The following is a 21,218-nucleotide window of genomic DNA, read 5'->3' as shown; positions in this document are numbered from 1 at the left end:
AAATCACCATGATAATGTAACCTTCCTGTTTCACAACTCTGAGTGCCTGTGATAAGGTTAACAGTTTTGCTATTCTCCCAAGTCAAGATCTACTGAAAGAGAAAGTTTTAGAAGTTGCTTGGGTTCTGCCTCCTGCATTTTTTGAAATTAAAAGTACTCTGCATCCCACCTCACAGGACAGAGCGGCGACACAAGACACAGGTTTAATCATTATTTTATTTATCAATTTCCACCAACTCTTGCCAGTCATATTATTCTGCACATCACAGATGGATTATATAACAGTTATTATCTTATGTTCCTCTATAGAAAATTAGAGGAAAGAGAAGAAACGACTCGACTACCCAAGAATCACATATTAAGGCTAACATTTAGTATACAACTCTGTAAACATATGGACCTATTAGCTAACACCAACACTTGCATGTCATGGCACCATCGAGCGATGTGACTTTGGGCAAGTCACTTCTGTTTTCTCATTTTTAAATTATCTATCATTTGACTTCTCTACCTCAGAGACAATTGGCTGCATACAAAACACTATGCACTTAAAAGTGTGAAATATTATCACTACAAAGTGCTTTATTTACTATTGTTCTTCCTCTTTTTAAAGTGCTATTATTCGTATTTCAGGAAAAGTCATTTGTTTGCAAAGTGACCCTTTTAAAAGGAACTCTCAGGTATTAGTCTTACTGACAACCTGGTAAGATTCTAAAGCCAGTGTCTCAACTTTTAGGAACAGGATTTAAGATATGTAATTATCGTACGTTCTGTTTAATAGCTAATAAAATGAAATGGCTTCCTCTTAGTTTTCCAAAATATAACAGTCCAAGAGCAATGAGGTCAATCTGAGGAAAGAAAAAACCCACCATGGCTTAAGTGATTTTTAAATACAAGTGATAACTGTGGTGACTGGGAACCACCTTTCACCTAAACTGAAGCTTATTTGTGTAGAAAAACATTGAAAGATAATAACTAAAAATCAAATGCCCTCATGAATTTCTAAAAATTAAAATTCTGAGATTTTGTTTCTGAAAAATTGCTTGTTTGGCAAAACATTTAGCATAGATTACATTAACTTCAAATCAATGTTGTAGCCAGATAGGACAGTCCTTCAACCAAATTTTTTAGAAAAGAGTCACGTTGCTTTTTAATTGCAAAATATGTATCTTCAGGGCCTCAAAATTCAAGGGACAACCTAGGTGATATTTATAATGATAAAAAAGGGAAGACTTTGGCATGCAGAGTAGAACTACATAATTATGAATATCTGCCAAACTGATCTGTCTTTGTATATTTATGGAGTACAGCTAACATGATTACTACAAAGTTTTTGGAACCTTGGACGACAAGGAAAATAATCTGTAAATTTATCTTGTTGACTTATCCATTACCAGGCCATTAATGCAGTCTCCATGCTATTACTTCTATGTGAGTTCCTTAGACCTTTTTAGCCTTTGGGTATACTAAACCTTCGCTAGAACTGTTTAGGGACTAGTTAGATATATGCAAAGAGTATTATGCTTTGGAAATGTTCTTGGTTTATCAGAGTGAAAAGAGAAATGTTACACATGCTGAAAATGTGAAAATAAAGTTGTAAAGCCTTCCAACTATTTGGATACCAATTAGAAAGTATCTTCATCTGACTCAATGGCATTCTTGGGTTTGGTAAGTCTTTCTAGTTCTTCTCCATCCTAAAAGAAAACATGAAATTACTATTAATTAAAATAAAACTAGAAATGTATGCATGGCATTTTTAATGATTACCAAGGAGAAACCTTACTAACAAACCATGGATTTTATTTCATTAAACTATAGATAAAATCCTGTCAAATAAAATTAAATAAATACTTATATCCCTGGAAAGTTAATTTTAGACATTTAATGACGTGAAAAACTGAAATGCCCCTCAGCACTTAAAAATTTCAAAGTTAACAACATGAGTAAAGTAAGGAACACCCTCTGCTGGTCTTGAAGGGAAATGACTAAAGATTGGAGAAATATGAACTAGAAGGCCCTGTTACCTAAATTGATATTCTTTTACCTAAAAAGTAAGGCAACGGGTGTTATCACCACTGGAAAAGAATACAGGACTTTTGAATCGGTACTCTGGCTGAGATCAGGGCACTTGGGACCCAAGCTTCTAATTTTTTCATCTTAAGAATCTGTTGCATCACCACTTCAGAAGCATTACTGCGGGAAGCTCCACCATGAACTCTAATAAGAAACAGGTTAATTTTCCCAAAGAATGAAATGTCCATTGCATAAAATATTTCATATTTTGTGTCCATGAAAATTATAAATTTAAAACTAGGTGGAGAAGTCTATTGCATCTTTTATTTATAACAAATATCTAACTCCTTACATGAATCTCCAAAAGATCATTATTAATTTGCTAATAACATGACTGACAGACCCTCCTGAAACAATAAACTGGCAGAATAATACTCATGCAGAATAACTGCATAAGCATTGTTTCCATAAAATATTTTTGTGAGACCCTTTTGAAAACCATCACCTTAGTGAGATAAACAATGCCTGCCCATCTGGCACACTGTGGTTTATGAATAACTATAGGGAAAATTTAAGAAGCCAGGCTTTATACTTATATTTAATAAGGCTTACTAACGTTGAAGATCAACTTTTCTCATGAGAATCTCCCCAACTATGATGGAGTAGAAAGAGTAATGAACTAGGAGCCAGGCCTCAGGGGTTTAGTACCAGTTCTTTCCCTTACTATCTGGAGACCATCTAACCTGTTTCTTCACTTGTAAAACTAGGCAGCCTGGACAAGAGCACCTGTGAGGCATCTTCCAGTTCCGTGACTCTGTAATATTCCAATACAACAAGCACGACACATCGTTGAAACTGTGATTTATACTTTTTCGGGAGCCCCGACAGCATTATCACGAACGCTTGCACACATAAGGAGTCCACTGAATGTTTGTTGAGTAATTTTTAAAAGTCACCGAGATCTGATACATCCTTTGAAAAATTAGCAGTAATCTATTTCTTTTCTTGTATAACCATTCTTTGAATTGGGGAAGAACAAGCAAAAATCAGTATCCCTGCACACTTACCCCACTGGAGCGCTCCCAGAGACGGCCACTTAGATCTCGGATCCTTTCTTGCTTGGGTGTATACTCCAGACCTTGCGGCTTGCTGGCATTATAAATAAATATGGAGAGAAGAACTGATGGGGCTTCTAAGAAGAACTCCAGGGAGGGCCTGAAGTCAAACACCAGGACAGACACCGCCGTGATGATGACCGTGGTGACCTGTGCCATCAAGACGTGGAACATGTTATCCAAGAACTTCAGAATAAAAGCCACCGAGAGGCCTTGCAATGCAGTTACAAAGATAAGGGCTACTGAAAACGCATTGTGGCCATAAAAAAATCCACAGTTCTTAATCTGATCACGGTTACTGCCCTGAAGGCCCAGAGTCAGCCCATTAAAAAGAACACCAAAGAAATAGAGTTTGCTGTTCTGTATGAAGATGCTTTCAGTGAGCTGGTTCCCTTCCTTCAATATCTTTTCATTATAGATATTGGCCATTGAAGAAGTAAAACACTGGATTATAATAAGTACATGGCCCAAGCCAAGACGGATGTGACTGAAAACCCTGGCTGTAGTGTTCCATTTAGCATCAGAAAAAATCCACTCCTTTGCTGTGCAATTGTCTTTTCTGGGGCACTGACTTCTGAAAAGAAGGCAGGAATTAGATGGGCTGAATAAGGCGTCGTGATGAAATCCATGTCCTGCCAGATTATTCTGTGAAGGTTCGGTCCCAGCAGTGAGGGCCACAATAGACAAAAATAGAATCAGGAGGGAAGCCCACTGTATCCAGTTCAGATGCCTCCTGTTCAAAGATGAAAAACAAGATTTTACTACTGGGGTTTTTCCCCCTCCCCTATCAACTATTTCTACTGAAAACTCAAACACTTGAGTACTTGATTGAATAAACTGTGCCGTTTTTGCTAGGATTCCCCACAATTCAGGTTCAAAGGAAACCTGTTGGTGTCTCTACTTCTTAAACTTGATACTTTTTTCACTTTTATAACTGCCCCTTAAGGCCATCCGGTCATTTCTCCTCACTGTAAGTTTCCTTTTCGTCTATAGGTTTAACTAAGCCTCCTTTCCACCTCCATAGCTGACCTTTAACCTGTGGAACAATAACTTTTTATCTCACTATAAAGTTACAGCAGAGTTTCTCAACCTGGCTTCCATGAGCCAGAATGTAATAAACCTCAGGTATTTGTGAATCCTTGCAGTGTATGCCAAATATTTATATAGGTGAATTCTCAGACGTCCCTCCATCCCCAGGAAGACTCCTCAAAGCTCTGTCAAATTTCAAACATGATCCAAAAAAGATTTAGAGAGGAAACTAGCTCCCAGATCCATGACCTACTCATAAAGCATTTTATATCAAACTACTGTTTGATAAGGCAAGGGAAAAATATTTTAATGTTTCATTTTACACAGTCCTAACAATGCCCCATTTAATTATTTTGCCTAACAACAAACTTGTGAGATAAAGAAGACATGCATTATTATCATTCCAATTTGTGGAATCATTCATTTCAACGGACATTTAATAAGCAGCTACCATGTGCCAAGCGCCCTAGGAAGATAAAGACTTGATCTTCATCCTCATGGTATTTACACATTAATAGAGAGCCATGAAACTAAACGATGACAATATAATGTGTGACAAGTGATACATGGAACAACTGGGATACCCTGATACCCCTTGAACCTATAAAGAGTCAGATACTGCTTCAGAGAAGAATTGACACAAGCTGAAAGATGAAAAATGAACTGAAGTTTGCCATGCGAAAAGTGAGTTGGTGCTACGTCCTGGCAGAGACAAGAGTGTATGCGAAGGCAGGAAGGATGTACAGTGTTGACGAAGGAAAGAGGAGTAGCGGACTCAGGCTGGGGGAGACAGGAAGGCCTCTGGGGTGGAAACACCTTCAAGTTTGAAGATTAGTCAGATGGATAGAGGGACATCAGAGGGGGAGGACAGATTAACATAAGCGAAGGCAGAATTGTAAAGAAACAGGTAAGAACTCGAAGTTACAAGAATTTTGGAACATTTATTGAGCACCTACTATGGGTCAAGTAATTCCTGTTCTAGGGGAGGAAATAGTGTTTTGAGAGGCTAACTGACTTCCCTAAGGTCACGTATTTATGAAAGAGCAAGAAAGGCATCTGAGCCATGGTTTGGTATGTCTTCCTTCAGGACAATGCACCTCTTAAATAAAATAACTTGGAGTTCCCAAGATGCGTGTGTGTGTGTGTGTGTGTGTGTGTGTGTGTGTGTGTGTGATGTATCTGATTTTACCAATGCTTCCACAGAGCTTCTTGCTATAAAACTGCTAAATACACAGACCAGCCTACATAGCAGGACATCTGTGTACACTATCATGTCTTCTCATGTATATACTCTCAAATAACCAGATCTAGCACTTAGTGACAGGGCTAGCATAGCATAGCCCTATGCCATGAGTCCAGAAACTGTGAATTAGTCACACACATTTCTGAAGGCGCAGCTGGTATAGGTGGAAAGCATATTGAACGGAAACAGAAAACAGATGACAAACGGGTGTCCAATTTATAAAAATCGTTATATAACCAGTTATTGAGGCAATGATCTATAGTTCCTTTAGAAGTTTTGAATTCTGACAGCCACAGATTTTCCACTAATACTGACATGGAAAAGAATCTAAGGAAACAAAGCCTTAAACTAGCTACTGCAAATATTAAACAGTAACTACTGCAAATATTACTCATTCAAGGTAAGGTTCTTGGGAAGGTAAATATGATTAAGGATTAGGCTGGAAACAGATTTTCAGCAAAGAAAATAAAGCTTAATAAATTACCCTGTAAAGTCAGCTGAGGATCTGTGCTTTTACAAATGATGACTGATTTTGCGTGGAAGGGTTTGTCCTCAGTTTAATGGATGCCATGATAGGAAGTCACTTAACTGGTATCATTAAATCATTCAGATTGATGCTCAGAATTGAACACTTGCAGCTAGAAGGCTACTGTACCCGAGGACCTCTGCTCCCAAGTGAACTGTTTGCTCAGTCTCTGTTCCTAAATGTGTTTTTGACAGGTGACCTCATTATTATAATATATTTTAACTATTATGTAAATGATAAATTAGGAGTGAAAGAAAAGGATTGCTGTCTTTATGAAAATTGACTGCTTTCAGAAAATTAGTTAAAGGCAAATCACTCACAAGATAAAAAACTGCCTTCTAATTAGGTATATAGGTGGACTTTACAATTAGGGAATGAATAATAAAAATCTAGAAGAATCTACTTTAAAAGTGTTTTTAAGGACTTGCTCTATTTTAAAGAAACTGAAAACCATAAATCACAAATGAAGTATAATGGATGTAGGTTTTCAAACAAGCAAGAAGCCAAAGAACTCCAATCGGCAAACCCTACACATACTCAAAGGAAAGGCCTTAGCTTTTTATCAAAAGAATGGACATTTACATATCTTAAGTTAAACGTATCTTAAAATTTTTTTTCATGATTTCCCACTTTGAGTTTTCCCAGTAACTCAACAATTGTGCCAGATAAGAGCATCTCTACCATATTTGGAGGTAGTAAACCAAGGCAAAGCATGAAAATAATTAAGTGGAAAGACTTACATAACTTTTCAAGAAATGGTACATAAAACATTTCTTAGTAGCACATAGAGCATGATTGGAGCAGATTAATAATGAGAAATTATAAAAAGATTCATCAAATGAATGAATGATTTTGGAGAAATGCTTGTACTACTCAGTGGCACTTCTCATTTTTCTGCTGATTTAGAAAGTTTACCTTAATTTCCAAGACCCCCATCATGTTTCAAATGTGTTTTTTAATTTTTGCCCCACAGCTTCGCTTTGAAGAAATCAGAGAAACATATACATTCTTTAGAGGAAAATAAGTGCTGGTCTTACTTTTACCCCCAAATCTCAATGTTCAGGTTGATATTTTTTCCTAAAACCGAAGCAAATAAGGTCACACAACTTTGCAAAGCTTTAAGAGCAAACCAACAGACTTTGAGGCATGACAGCTGCCACCAGTTTTCACTTGGAACCAGTGTCAAACACGTCAAAGAACAAATCTATATATTCACATGGGATTTGTCTGGAAAAGACAAGTAAGACATTTGGATGGTGATATTTTTCCTTTTCCCACTTTCAAATTCTTCCTAGTAATTCTTGCATTAGTCTCTGCACTTATTTTTTCCTACCTGTGTACCTTTACATTCTTTACCTATATGGGAAGGATATTTGATGGCTCTGCTAGAGTCAAGTATAAGACAAGAACTATAATATTGTAAATGAAAAATGAGTTGTATATGGCAAATAAATTAAGAATATGTGATAAAACTCAAGCTGCTACTACTCTTAGGTCAAAATTTTATTGCCGAGTGCGAAAGATTCACAAAAAGTGGATTAAATAGGGAAAAAGAGACAACATACACCACCAACAACAAAAAGATAAACAGAACATAGTTGATTTGAAAATGTATTAATAGATAATACTTAAAAGGCATTCTTATAAAAGACAGCATTAGATTTATTATATTTTAGCTCTACTATTTAGACTAGCTTCAGTGATGATTTGTGAATCAGTGGAATTAAGCTCCACTCTGGGAGATACGTCAGTGCTTGTGGAAATAATAAAAATGGAGTAGTTTTACTGTTCCTTTAATATAAATAACTTCCATGGAGTCAAAAAGGAGATATTAACCACAAAACAAACATATGTCTAAGAATCAACATTACTGCTCTGAGTATTAAGAGGTAAACGTAAAAATTATTTTGAACTTTAGTTCATAACAATGTTAATTATTAAAACTAGTAATAATACAATATTATAGTTAATAGTATTAAAAGCAAATGTTTACTGTATAGAGTTAGATTTGGTTACACAAAGAATTAACTTTCTTAATACAAATTGTTAAATGCTTAAAAATTTAACAGGGTCGCCTTTGCCCCAGGTGGTGGGGCGCTCTGCTGGAAAAGGGGCAGATCATGTCAAGTCAGTCCCTCTGCTCCCACCTTTGTTCACTGCAGACACTTGTCCTATATAGTCAAAAGGAGCCACCCAACTGCTGCAAAATGCTCAGTGCTACTGGGCTCCAAGCAGAAGACTCAGCACGGGGCAATAACTGCATCTGCCTCATGGGTCAATGTGGGATTAAGTCAAAACAAGGCAGAAAGGCCCTCAGTGCAACTCTTGGCCCTTAGTGTTTTCTTGTCACTGCCTGGCCAAGAATCTCTCCTACAGAACAGCTGAATGAGATCCGGGTAGGTAGGACACTTCCAAATGCCCCTCCATCTCGGCCTGCGAGCCACGGCTCATGCTCTCGAGTCAAATTACTGGCCAATTTCAAGTCAGGCAATACATACTTTATATCTTCACTCGGGTAAATTCAGTTGTAAATTGATGTAATTTTGACATAATACATAATGACATAATATATAATAGATAATGCATTATGTAATAACAATTATAATACCATGCGTACTCACACATTGCCATTTCTCAGGAAAAAAATTCTCACTTACAAAAAACATGTTTTTGAGACCTTTGCTCCCCTATCAAAATGGTGAACCTTTTATTATGTGTCAGTGCCAACCATTTTCCTTTATGGCAGTGCACCTCCAACTTTACCATAGGAATCAATATAAAAATATTATTGCTTATATATATTTTCTCAGAAACTAACTTTTTATACTGCCAAGTAAGTGACTTTCATGTTGATTTTAGACTTCAAGATGTTTTTGGAATAGCATTCTTTAACTTGCTAGCTGAATTATTTTCACAATTCATAAGTAAAATGAAAAACATGATTCAAAAGCAAATTTCAGTGTACTATAATATTTAAACTGATATGACATTTTTTCCCATGTCTTACATCAGCCATTAAATTGAATGTTTCCTCAGGGTAAAAGAAAATCTTTCCAGAACTCCATTTAATTTATGCCCTGAAGACATCATGGATTGAACAAATAGTTACTGAGTACCAAGTCATTCATTGTCCTGTACACACAAATTATTAAAGAACACGGTATGACACAGCACATCGAGAAACAAGAAATTAAAAAGAGAACATGAATGTAAAATTTAAAAATAACAAGAAATATAACAGGAAGTTCATTTTATTTGAATCACCACCATCATCATCAATCATTAAGTAACAAACTGTACTGGAGTTAGAGCCCAGATCATGTATCGCCTTAGGATATTCTGGCCTTTGCAGGGCAGCACAGCCTATTTACTTAGAGATGTTTATTTTATTTACAGGCCTTCCTGGAGATAAGAACGACTGGTGATAGCATTTTAAAAAGTTTAAAAATCTATCACTTTTTTATCAATTGTAATTTTGATCTGTTCCTCACGCAAATCCTCTGCCAGTTAGAGCTTAAATCGTACTTATCCCAAGTAGTTTAATAAAGAATTTGCCACTCTTTATCATCTCCAAACTCCAAATAACAAATGTGTATTCATCTTAGGAACTTCTTGGTTCCCTCTTAGTGTATAGAAATTCTGCGAGAAAAAAACCAGCTCATGAATTCTTTGTTGAAAATCTGGCCCTAAAAATTAAAATACTTATAATCCAGTCAATTTTTTTTTCAGGTGCTAAGAAAAAACATTTGAAGCATGGAATCACAGAGGATTTAGATAGACTAGCAGTGGAACTGCTTTCCAGATGGAGTAAGCAACTCGCAATACACAAAGCCAATTAGGAATAAAATCCCGGCCTTGGGATTTGGAGGGTTCAGGGCTCTGGGTATATCATCTGAAACAAGGCTATGCCGTTTTAAAGTACGATATATGCTTTCACAACAAGTTACTTACTTCAGCACTATCCTGAATAGAAGAGCTGTTGTTATAATGCTAAAATTTGAGAAGATAACAGCCATGGCCTAGAAAGAAAGAGAAGATACAGTTACAATCCAAATAAAGTACTGACCTCAGAAATCTCTCAGCTTGGTGGTTCACCTGACAGAAAAAGCTTTTTGGTCAAACACCAGAGGGGTTATTAGGGCAGCTATTTCACTAGAGTATTAAATTCCATTTTTATTGCTTGTTAAATTTATGCAGATATGATCAAATTATTGTACAGCTTTCAAAATCTGTTGAAATTCAGCAAATGCCTGTGTAAATAATCTGTATGTGCAGATTTGGAAAATACTCTTATAAACTCTAAAAGTTTAGGTCTGAAATAACAGTTATCATGCTTATAAAGCATACTTTTTTAAGCTCTCAAAGTACTTCACAGGCTTCTAATACTGTTTCCATGAGAAGAGAGAAGGCAGGTTCTGTTAGGCCCATTTATACATTAAGAGAATTGAGATACAGGTTTTTAAGCATCCTTGATGTTGTAGGAATTGAAACAATTTTCCTGGTTGAACTGTAGTGACTCAACACCAGTAATCCACTACCAAGGTCATAATTGACAGTCCTTTAGATTTATTATTCACATTGTTCTAAACACTTAGAAATGTTAGCCAGATTTTATAGACATTTGTTTTTGTGAATTCAGTCATATTTCACATATCAAAAGTATTAATCTGAACAATTATACATTGTTCTAAACACTTAGAAATGTTAGCCAGATTTTATAGACATTTGTTTTTGTGAATTCAGTCATATTTCACATATCAAAAGTATTAATCTGAACAATTATACATTTTGGCCTAGAAAGCATGAAATTTCATTATTGCTCTCCATGTTTGAATCTGACAATTTTAATAAGTTTTGAAAACAAAGTCTACTGATTTAGTTCACCCTGCGTTCCTCCTTGCTGTCATTTCAAGATGATTAAACCCCAAAGAGTATCAACAGCACACATGGCTAATACGCAGCAGAATTAAAGAAATAAGAGTAAGTTCAATAATATTTAGCAAAATTCCAAGAATATGATGTTGTTTTTCTATTGAATTTTTATGGGAACCACTAGTTTAAGGTTTTCTCAGTATCTTTCTCTGTAGATGAATGCTAGTGAACCACTAGTTAGGAGAAGAGTAAGAGGACAAGAGGAAAGTAAGTGTCTGGTAAGAGTAGTAATAATGGCAGTGCAATTGCATCTAAACCAGCAGCCTGGCTGGCCTGATGACTTCTGAAAACTCTTTCCATGCAGTAGTACAGAATAAACAAAACACCAGAGCTCTTTGCCCCCAAACTTCCACGCAAATCTATTTAATTTTTTCCCACTGGACTCGGGCACATCAATACACAGAATATGCCATGTGATTTATTTTGTAATATCTGTGGCTGTACACAATCAGGAAGGAAAAGCAAAGCAATAAGTTAGAAGAAAAACAGGAAGCTGCAATCTTGCTTTGGCACTGGGGATGTAGGGAAGGGATATAAATTTAGAGCTAATCCTTTCGATACAAATACAACACAACAAATATGTACTTATCGAAGGTGAATAATTATGTCACTGGGTATAGAAACCTTCAGATCTAAAAAGCAAAGTGGAAGCAAGCATTTAGGAGGGGACACATTTTAGATGGAACAACCACTTACTAATAACATAAATCACAGAACTGAAAAGAACTTCGGGTGATCCCCTGGTCCAGGATCCTGCCTTCGAGCTGGTATGGTAACATCATTCTATTTCACAGATGGGCAACTGACTCTTAGAGCAGTTGGGGCTTGTGGTTACATAGCGTCTGAATTGTGCAGAAGAATCAAACTCCTGTTTCCTACTACAGTGGTCTACTGATCCCTCCTTTTTGTCCCACTTGCAAACTGATTTGGCTATATTTAAGAAGACTAGTGGCAATAAAAATACTATTTATAATCAAAATGCCTGAATTCTTTTAAGAAAAAACCTTAAAACGCATTTTGGCAACAATGGCAATAGAAATTTTCATTTTATAAAATATTAGAGGAAAATATACACGTGACCCAAAGTGAGTAATAGGTAAGAGCAGAAGATCAAATTTTAATTCTGATTGCTAATGGCTCTCTACACTGGCATGGAGGGCGACAGGAGAGATGAGATATGTTCTTAGTATTATCAGCTACAGGTAGCATTTAGAGGTGGAAGGATACAATCTCTACTCTTAAAAGTACTTGTTAGTTAAATGATCGAATTAACAGATAAAGAAAATCATACAAATAGAATACATATAAACTACATTAAAGCAGATGTAAGAAAGAATGGTACACTGAGTGTATAACTTTCTGAGTTAAGTCTGCTTGGCGGTCCTGGATGTTGAGATTAATATTAGAGGCTGGTGACCTTAAGATGGCTCAGAAAACAGGCAGATTAAGGTTATACAGAGATGGCTCCAGATTCGCTGGCCAGGAAGCACCTCCCACGGAATGGTCAGCATAGTTTAATTCACACAACAATCTTTAACAGTGAGAGAATCTGGCAAGCACATTGGTAAGTCAGTACTGAGATGAATCTGGTTAAACCTCAGGAAGGCCACTGAGGGCAAGGAGAAACGAACAGTGCCAAAGAAAATGATTTTTTTAAAAATGAGCTCTGAAATTCATTTCTTTGAGTTTCCCAATGCTATTTTCTTTGTCATATTTACTTACAGGCTGAAGATAGGAAAGGACATAGAAGACAATCAAATTATCCAGGAAATAAAGAAAGGCTGGAATGGACCACTTCATGAAATTAGAGAATTCCCTCCAGGAAGCACATTTCAAGTTTCTATTTTGATGGTCTTCTAAAGAAAGAAATACAGCAATGAATAAATGAGCTTGATGAGAATGCCCACATTTTTAGAGACAGCAAATTGTATTTTATTTCTGACACAATTCTTTAAAAGAGGCTTTATGAACTTTCTTTCATAAGTGACTATTAGCCTTAAGAAATCAATGAAGATACAGGATTTCATTATTGTCTTTCTTTGGCCCACCACTGTGCCTAATCACTGACAACTAGCAACACTTTAGGATTACTGATTCTCCTAATTCCTGTTAACTTGAGATAGAAGTATCACTTAAGGCAACTCAGGGTACACTTATGGTTTCCCTTAGTATGCTGACAGCATAAAGCCAAGAGAAAGATCAACAAATTAAAGTAAGTAGGAAAAAAATCAAGTGTTCATACGGGGATATTTTTCCCTGGGGGAAGGAGGGATCAGGAAAGGGAAATGCTAGATAAAAATTTATATATAGGGGAGTAGATAAAATTAACTTTAATCCTAGTATGAGTTACTGTTTCATTTCTAGAGTTCCAAAAACTTAAGAAGGTACTATAAAAGAGAGAACATAAAATAAAATGAAAAGAGAGAAAACAATTTAAGCTTAAGCCCTGTGAACAACACATGTATTTCATGAGATTAAGAAACGTAGTTCACTAACTGGCAACTTTGCACACATTGAAATCCTACAGTATGAAAAGACATCTTCTTGGGGAAGGGCTTTAATACTCTAAATTCTATGTTTATCTCATGTGGGAAGGCAGATCAAAGTAGCAGAGAGAGCTAAGGCTCAATAATTAGGAAACTAACATGGAGAATTAATACATATTAAGAGCCACAAAAAGCTAGACACTTAAGATCTGAGGAATGATTAGTATCCTCATTTTATAGTTGATGAAAGTGGAGCTCAGGAAAGTTAAAAAAAAATCTGCCCCAGAATATAGTCTCTCTGACTCCAACGCACTGCACTGCCTCCCCTGAAGGAAACGAGGATGCTTTGCAACAGCTACAGAGTAAATCAGGCAGGAGTAATTTTTAAAATCCTGTATTTCAATTAAAACTTGCTGGGTGACCCATCACAGGAACAAGCCACGAGGTAAAGCAATGGATAGGAAAATAGGAAACGTGGGTTGGAGTCCTCGCTCTGCCCCCTCCCACCCGGCATTGCATAACACTTTCTCTTTGAGCTGTTTCTCCACCTGCAAAACATGGATAGTCATACTTATGTTTGTATTTTGGCATAAGTGGGCTAGACTAAATGATATAAAATGTTCCTGCCAGTTCTCAAATTTTTTGATTCTGTAATTTTTAACAAACATATAGTTTTATTTCAAGACTCACCTTTCTTTATAACCCAGAATGACACAAGCATACAGAAAACTAGCTTCACCAGTTCTGAGCACACGTTCACAGTAGTAGGAAGATAATCATATTTATTCTCTGAAATGTAACAGAAATGTTTCCTAATTATCAAGTTTGTTCCACATAATGCTTATATACAGTTAATAAGTTAGAGTTGTTTTTAGACTTAAAAGCTGGATTTTAATACTGGTTGTATTAAACTTCATCCAGTTGGCTTTGCTCTTTTGGATTTTTTAATCAATTCATCTAACGTATTATTTATCCATACCTCATTTAGCATTTATTATTCTTGAACTTGATAAATACACCTCTCACGTTTTCATCTAAGTTGTTAATAAATATGTTAGGCTGGCTAGGGCTATGGGCAATGAAAGCTTTGTGGTATGGCATTAGAGACTGCCTTCTAAATTGACCATTAATTAAGACTCAGGGCCTGACCCCTCAAACAGCTATAAGTTACCTAGCTGAATTATTGCCCAGCTCAGATCCTCCAGTGTGACTTGTTAGCCTCACTAAAATCAAGGTACACTCTGTGATATTCCTTTAACTCAAGAGTTTTCCTAATATCTGTTTCATATCATGGCACACAGAGAGAACAATATTTGTTTGGCACTCTGGTACAAATGGTACATTGGGCTAAAAGAAGGAAGCTATTTGAGGCAAGAGGCAACTGATCCAGGGCTCTGGCTACCCCTAGGGCTAAGAGAAAATTCTCTGACACATCCAAAAACCCACTGATGAGTTGGGAAGTTATGTCCTAACTTAAAAGTCAATCTAATTAGGAAATGAGGTTTGGTTAGTATACCTTGGTTTTAGCTGTTACCTCTGACTTTTGAAACATGCTTACAAACCGCTCTATTAATTTTGCCAAGCACAAACATAAACTTTATTAGGTCCTATTTTGAGGAATGCATTTCCCCCACTTTTGAAAACATCTGTTTATTCCTCTTAGTCATGATATTAGAAACCCAAACTGGTCAAGTACAGAGGAAAAACACTTTCTTTCTCCCCAAAACACCCTTTCTTCCTCTTTTCTGTGGTTTCCCCTTACCTTCTCAACGTAAGCATAATTCTTTATTCATCTCTGATCCTGTAGCACCACCTATAAACTTCTATAACAGAATTTGCCATATTGTATTATAGTTATTTTTTATGTGTGTCTTACCATTAGAATGTAAACTCCTTATGAGAAAGGGACCATGTCAGTCATCTTTGTATATCTGGCAGTTAACCATGTTCTGCACTTAGGCAATCAACAAATGTTAACCTGAGTTTAGTTGTCTATTAAACTTTTCCATCATTCAAAGACTAGTTAAAAGATCACCACTGTTTCTGAGCTCAAAACTAGACTGAAATCACACTCTGTTCTCCAACAGTACTGTGCATTGATCTCTATCTATCATGATACACAAGAATGAACACGCACACACAAGAATGGGGTGGGGATGGAAGCTTGAATCACAATTCTCAAACTCTTGTCACTGCTCTTGCTTTTGTTTTGTCTTGTATTTTTCTCATGGTTAATCCCAAACTGGGTCTCAGCATCATGTGGAACCTCTTTCCACTCACCTTCTGTCCACACTCACGTACCTTATCTATATTACATCCATCCTAATTGGTTTCCCTTTAGTCCCAAAGAAAGGGGCCATGACCCCACTATTCACCCATTCTCCCCTTTAAAATCTTCCCCTTTTCTTCAGGGACTTTGCTCTAATAAGTAATTCCTCTGGCTTCAGTAGATCCTTTATCTTTCTATTAACCGGTTTCCTCCCCTTGGCCTATACACAAGCTCAAAACTCTACCACCCGAAAAACAAAATACTATATAAGATCCTAACCCTCCAATGACCATACTTGCTCTTTCTCTCCCTAAAACACTGTCAACATTCATTATTTCCATGTTGCTCACTTTCCATTCAGGTCTTGTCCCCAAACAATCTTGTTTCTGATCCCAGCACTGTACTCAAACTACCTACTCTCTGAGATTCCCATTTGTCTTCTAATTACTAATCCCAAAGGGCATGTTTTAATCCTTAATATGATGTTGCTCTTCCCTCTCAGTCTTCAAACTGTTCCTTCTCTTCTGTGAGTCATGTGTATTTAGTTATCGCTAACAATTCCTTAACATCCTTCTGAGTGTCATCATGCCTGTTAAATGTTGGTGTTCCTCGGAGTTCTGTCCTTGACTCTATTTCCTCATTCTGCTTACCCTGAATGAGCCCTCTGCTCCTAGGGCTTTAAATGTCAATTTGCTATTAATGTCTCCAGCTCTGTACTCTGGAACATTTAATACTCACTAAATACACGCATATAAGTAACTACCTCCTATTTATTCACTTAATTGGCATTTCTTTCACATGTGTGATGTGCTAAGACACTGCAGAATATTACAATGAACATGTACACAGCTCCTGGCCTCATGGAAGGTGCAGAGCTAAAACTCTGTAATCTTTCTGAACTCTGTCCAACCTGTTCTTCCTCCTAATAACTCTCCATCTCGGCTGAGAACATCATTGATCCATCCACTCAGTACTCCAAACCAGAAAACTTTGAGCTATCCAGTATTTCATCTCCTTTAATCTCCACATTCAATATATTGTCCAAGTCCTGTCTTTTCTATGTTTAGAATATTTCTTGACTCTATCCTCTTTTCTGTTCCTACTGTATTTTGCAATATATAATGTGCTCCCATGTACAACATGCATCCACGTTTTTGGCCCAAACTTTAAAGGAAAAAAATCTTTTGAGTTTTAAATTCAAATTTTTGTTTGTTTACATTTAGGTACTTGGTTTTTTTGTATTATAAAGGAATTTTAGCATTTATTTTTTAACATATGGTACAAGAAATTTTATGAAACAATTACAAAACACAAGAACAGATACAAGGTACAAGAAATTTTACTACCAGTAACAAATTTACAACATTTATGCATCATAGAAGGCCAAGAACTCTTCATCATTGCAAGTTTGCCACCAGTCCAACAAAACTGATTATCATTTTCCAGGGTATTATTTTGCATATGGATATCGTTATTGATTTCTAGAGTTACACTTTTAACTCATAAGCATAAATAAAAGAATGAAAAACATTTATATAGATACAGAATTAGTACTACTCATGTATAATGAGCATCCTTATTTTTCCCTCACAAATTTGGACCAAGAAGTGCACATTATACACGGCAAAATACAGTACTTCCCAAACCTTGGTTTGTCTTCATCATCTGTGGCTTGAATTTGCAATAACCCCCTAACTGGCTACCCTGTTTCCAGTCTTGTCCCCTTTAGTCCATCCTCTATCCAGCTACCATTAATAGTCTTTCTCATTTTACCCTCCTGTTTATAATCCTTCAAGTATTCCTAATCCTCCCTCCAGACTCTGCGGCCTAGAGAATAAAGTCCCAGATTCTTAGCAAGTCATATGTAGTACTTAACTGCTTGATCATTATTTCTCTCTCTGGCCAAGCATTCTTTCCCCCTCTCCTCTCAGTCCTTATTTGCTCAGTAATTCTGAACTCCATGTTCTCACAATCCATCCTGCTTTTTTATGTATCTGTTCATTTTTACAGGCCATTCCCACTGTTTTGAATACCCCTGACCACCTATATTCTTGTGGATCACCTGTCATCTTATCGGGGAAGTGTTACCTTATCTCTTTGCACTGCACATCATCCTCTCCCAGAGAGGATATACCACTTTCTATCCTAAACTATCTCTGCAACTTTGCTATAGAACTCCATTTTATTATACTGCATTTACATGTATGTCTCTTCCACTAAACTGTGAGTTCTTGAGAACAAGGTCTATGTCTTACGCACTTTTTATCCTGCTAATGCTTAGCCTAGTGCTTGGCAGATAAATGTTAACTGAAATAGAGACTTATACACACATCTCACTTCCCAAGCAGATCATTAATGGTGATGATGTCATAATTTTACGTGTCTTCAATAACTAAGGAAAGGTTCTCAATACAGTTTTGTAGAATATAACTATTTAAATACAAATTCTTACACTAAAAAATAGAAGATTTCTTGAGCACATATTTATCAAATCTAATAATCTGTACTGTCCCACTGATATAGTAATTAAGATAGTACTTCATCACAAATGCCAAATATATCCTCCTGCATGTTTTAAAATAAGTTATAATTATACATATTGCTACAGGCCCAGAAATACCTGTTGATTAAAGCAATAGTTAGATGTTTTGATCTGTTCTGTAAAGCGTTGCGTCCTATATTTGACTGACCCAAATTTCACTCGGCATCAAAAATGTTTCTTGCTAAGGAATGAAAAGTTAAAGAATCAAATTTAAACATTCTTTATCATTCACATGAAACAGAATACTTGAAAGGGTATTATCCCATATCATACACAAGGAAACCAAAGACAGGAGAGAGAGTGTGATTAAAGGGAAGTGCTCCATACATATTTCAAGTCTTAACTTACCTTCATTGGTTGAGTATTTTACCAATAGGATGCGACTTGAGCTTAAGGCAATGAATATGGCCCCTAGCAAGAATGTATACATTGTTGACAAGGAGCATAACATGGGATGACCACAGCACTTGCTTTCCATTCCACTGTTTTTCTAATTGCCTTAAAGAGAAGAATAAGTTTATGAGCAACCCTGCTGGCAGATTAAGCCTAATGCAACCACCATTGATTTGTGAAGAACAGTTATTTTTTTAGATGCCTGGTTTTGGCTATTACCAAAACCAAGAAAGTTAAGGAGTACAAGGGAAACTACCGAGAAAGGAAATCAAAGAGTCAAAATTTGATAGGAGGGGGAACTGTAGAGACAGAAAAGGCAAGAGCCAGGTTAGAAGTGCCGCCAGAGGTAGCAAGTGAGTGACACTTTGGGACAGAATTCTTCTGAAAAGCAATTCTTTAATTTTCATGCCTATTAGCAAGTTTGCTCTAGAAGTTGAGAATTTCAGATTTTTCTCTCCTCCGTCCAAGCTCTTCCCTATAAGGAGGGAAAAAAGCTTGCTTGGAAAGATTTCATGACACTATTAATTCATACTGAACTAGTGTTAGAAGAGAACTTACAAATCAATGACTCTAAGGCCCTCTTTTGATATGCTGAGAAGGACACTAAACTCTAGGCCGGGTAAGTAACTTGCCCAAAACTTCCCAGTGTAGGGAGAACGCACAGGGCTTCGGGGATTGGTGAGAGGCTTGAACGCAAACACCGACAACGACATTGGGCGCAATGTAAAGAGACTAAACAGACACCTCTCCACTAGGGCTGCAGGTTTCCCTTTTACCGCCAGGGAAAGCCTTTTTTTCACACATGCGCAATACGGCTCTCACCAGGCGCGCCCACCCCTCACACGCACGCGCAGTTTAGCCCGTGGGGCGCGGTTACCTTAGTCCCTCCGAAGGGCTTCCCGTGGGAGAGCGTACATCCTAGAGCTAAATCAGGAACCGTCTAGCTCCGCAGCAGCAGCAGCAGCTTTTAAGGTTCATAGGCGGGGAAGCTATGGGAGGAAAAGATGGGCGAAAAAGCCTTTGCCCGCCAGCCTCCTATTCCGAAACAAAAAGCACAATAACGACCCGACTGGGAAACAGCGGACCTGGCACCCATTACGCATGCGCGCTCAGTGTTACGCTTCCGGAGGGCGGGGAGAAGCGGCCCGATCCCACCCAGCGCAGCCATTCTCGCGTCACGTGTCGGGAGAGTCCTGTGTCACGTGAAGCCCAGGTGGCGACGGAGCTACGGCGAGAGAGGGAGAGAAGGAAGGGGAAACCGGAAGGGGTGCGAGTGAAGCGAGCGGGAGAAGACAGCTCGCGAGGGCGAGGGGTGCGCGTGCGCCTGCTCTTACCCTTCACACAGCCCTCGGCCCGGCCGCCCGCCCTCACGGCCAGGTGACAGCGGGGCCTGATCCGCCGCGCGCCGCCTGGGGCGCGAGGAGCGCGCTCCCTGCTCTCACGCGCGGCGCCGGCCGCCCCTCCCCCTCGTCCCGTCCGTCCCGTCCCGTGGCGTCCCGTCCCGTCGGGTGCCGCCGGCCCCGGGTGCCGGCGCGAGTCGGCGGCAGCGGGGACACTTTCTGACTCGTGGTCACTGTCTCGGCTGCCCTTCCCTTCCCGTGGTGGGGCCGGCCGCTACCCGGCCCCAGGATGCAGAATGTGATTAACACAGTGAAGGGAAAGGCACTGGAAGTGGCCGAGTACCTGACCCCGGTCCTCAAGGTAAGCCGGGCCGGGCTTGCCAGGGGCTGTCAGCCAGTCACACGCTCATACCCTGCAGGGACCTAGGACCGGGCGCCGGGGAGCCACCGTGTTCTCCCGCGGGGAAAGGGGCGGGCAGGCAGCAACGGTGGACCCAGGAAACGGTGCAGCCCCCACCTGTGGGCTTACGCGTCTGCTCTCCGGGGCGTCCGGACTCCTGGGTAAACGCGGTGTGCGCTCTGCCATTCCCGTGGGCCCCCAGCCCGGGAGCGTGCGGGTGGGTCGGCTTGGGAGGTGGCCCGCGGCGGAGTCGGTCTGAGAAAGTTAAACCCCAATTTCGGTAGTCTTTTTGAACTTGTACAACAGATGTTGCTTATCTTTAAACAATGAAATCAGTTTGGCACGAAAATGACCTGTCACTTTTTTCTTTCAAATTTCGTAGTAAGTCTCTTCTAATTAGGAGTTTGAACTAGTTAAGTTGTGAGTGAACTAGTAAGTTGTAACAATCAAACTTGTTAGATGGCAGAGGGACTGAGGTGAAAGCTGCAGCATGATTAGTGCCTTTGAACCCAGCTAACAGGCAAAACCTCCCTTTCCCAGTTTTTTTAAAAAGAGCTGAAACTCGTTGTTAATCTTGGACTTAGGTGATAGATATAAAAAAACAACGGCAATAATGCAGCATTTTTTTAAGTGAAAATTGTGACGCGTTGTAGCAGTGACTGATGATCTTATTTTCAAAGAAATTTCTAAAAGTGCATTAAAGTTTTTATTTTACACTTTTTTTTAGAGTAAGTTTTATTGTAACTTTTTCCTTTCTGAAAAGCAAGCAGTGATATAGTAAATGAAAAGCAAGTTCTTGCTAACTGGGTGTTTTTTTTTTTTAAGTTTCAATTAAAATTTTACAAATCTTAGTGCAGGGATGAAATATCCTTAGAAATATCGTCCTCTTTATTCAAGAAGTTATTCTGGTATGGCATAAAGAATAGTGGA

General features: G+C 38.2%; 2 protein-coding genes across 3 annotated transcripts in view; one reads left to right on the top strand and one right to left on the bottom strand.

Annotated features, from left to right (window-relative positions):
• Positions 1-203: 203 nt before the first annotated feature.
• On the bottom strand, positions 204-19,659 carry SLC35A5 (solute carrier family 35 member A5). Its single transcript, XM_081027802.1, has 7 exons — positions 19,426-19,659; positions 18,504-18,653; positions 14,035-14,133; positions 12,581-12,714; positions 9,878-9,945; positions 3,081-3,861; positions 204-1,694 (listed from the first exon to the last, which is right to left on the bottom strand). The coding sequence occupies exons 2-7, from the start codon at positions 18,631-18,633 to the stop codon at positions 1,626-1,628; spliced, it is 1,281 nt and encodes a 426-aa protein (XP_080883928.1). The 5' UTR covers positions 18,634-18,653; positions 19,426-19,659; the 3' UTR covers positions 204-1,625.
• The window catches only part of ATG3 (autophagy related 3), a 28,323-nt gene continuing 26,542 nt past the window's right edge, over positions 19,438-21,218 (top strand). Inside the window, exon 1 of one of the 2 annotated variants that reach the window (XM_081027813.1) lies at positions 19,438-20,249. In XM_081027813.1, the coding sequence (XP_080883939.1) occupies positions 20,178-20,249 (72 nt within the window). In that variant the 5' untranslated portion in view covers positions 19,438-20,177. The remainder of the gene's footprint in view (positions 20,250-21,218) is intronic. The other variant, XM_081027814.1, reaches the window with a different exon arrangement.

This window comes from Rhinolophus hipposideros (genome assembly GCF_964194185.1).
Source record: "Rhinolophus hipposideros genome assembly, chromosome: 2".
In the NCBI taxonomy this organism is placed as follows: Eukaryota; Metazoa; Chordata; class Mammalia; order Chiroptera; family Rhinolophidae; genus Rhinolophus; species Rhinolophus hipposideros.
This window is presented reverse-complemented; position numbering and strand designations above follow the sequence as displayed.

Excerpts from the sequence above, each read along its gene's own strand:
- SLC35A5 (XM_081027802.1), bottom strand. The coding sequence starts at position 18,633 with ATGGAAAGCAAGTGCTGTGGTCATCCCATGTTATGCTCCTTGTCAACA. Across the intron at positions 12,715-14,034 it reads ATTCTGGGTTATAAAGAAAG|AAGACCATCAAAATAGAAAC; the intron begins GTGAGTCTTGAA and ends TTCTTTCTTTAG. Across the intron at positions 9,946-12,580 it reads TCCTTTCCTATCTTCAGCCT|GCCATGGCTGTTATCTTCTC; the intron begins GTAAGTAAATAT and ends CTTTCTTTCTAG.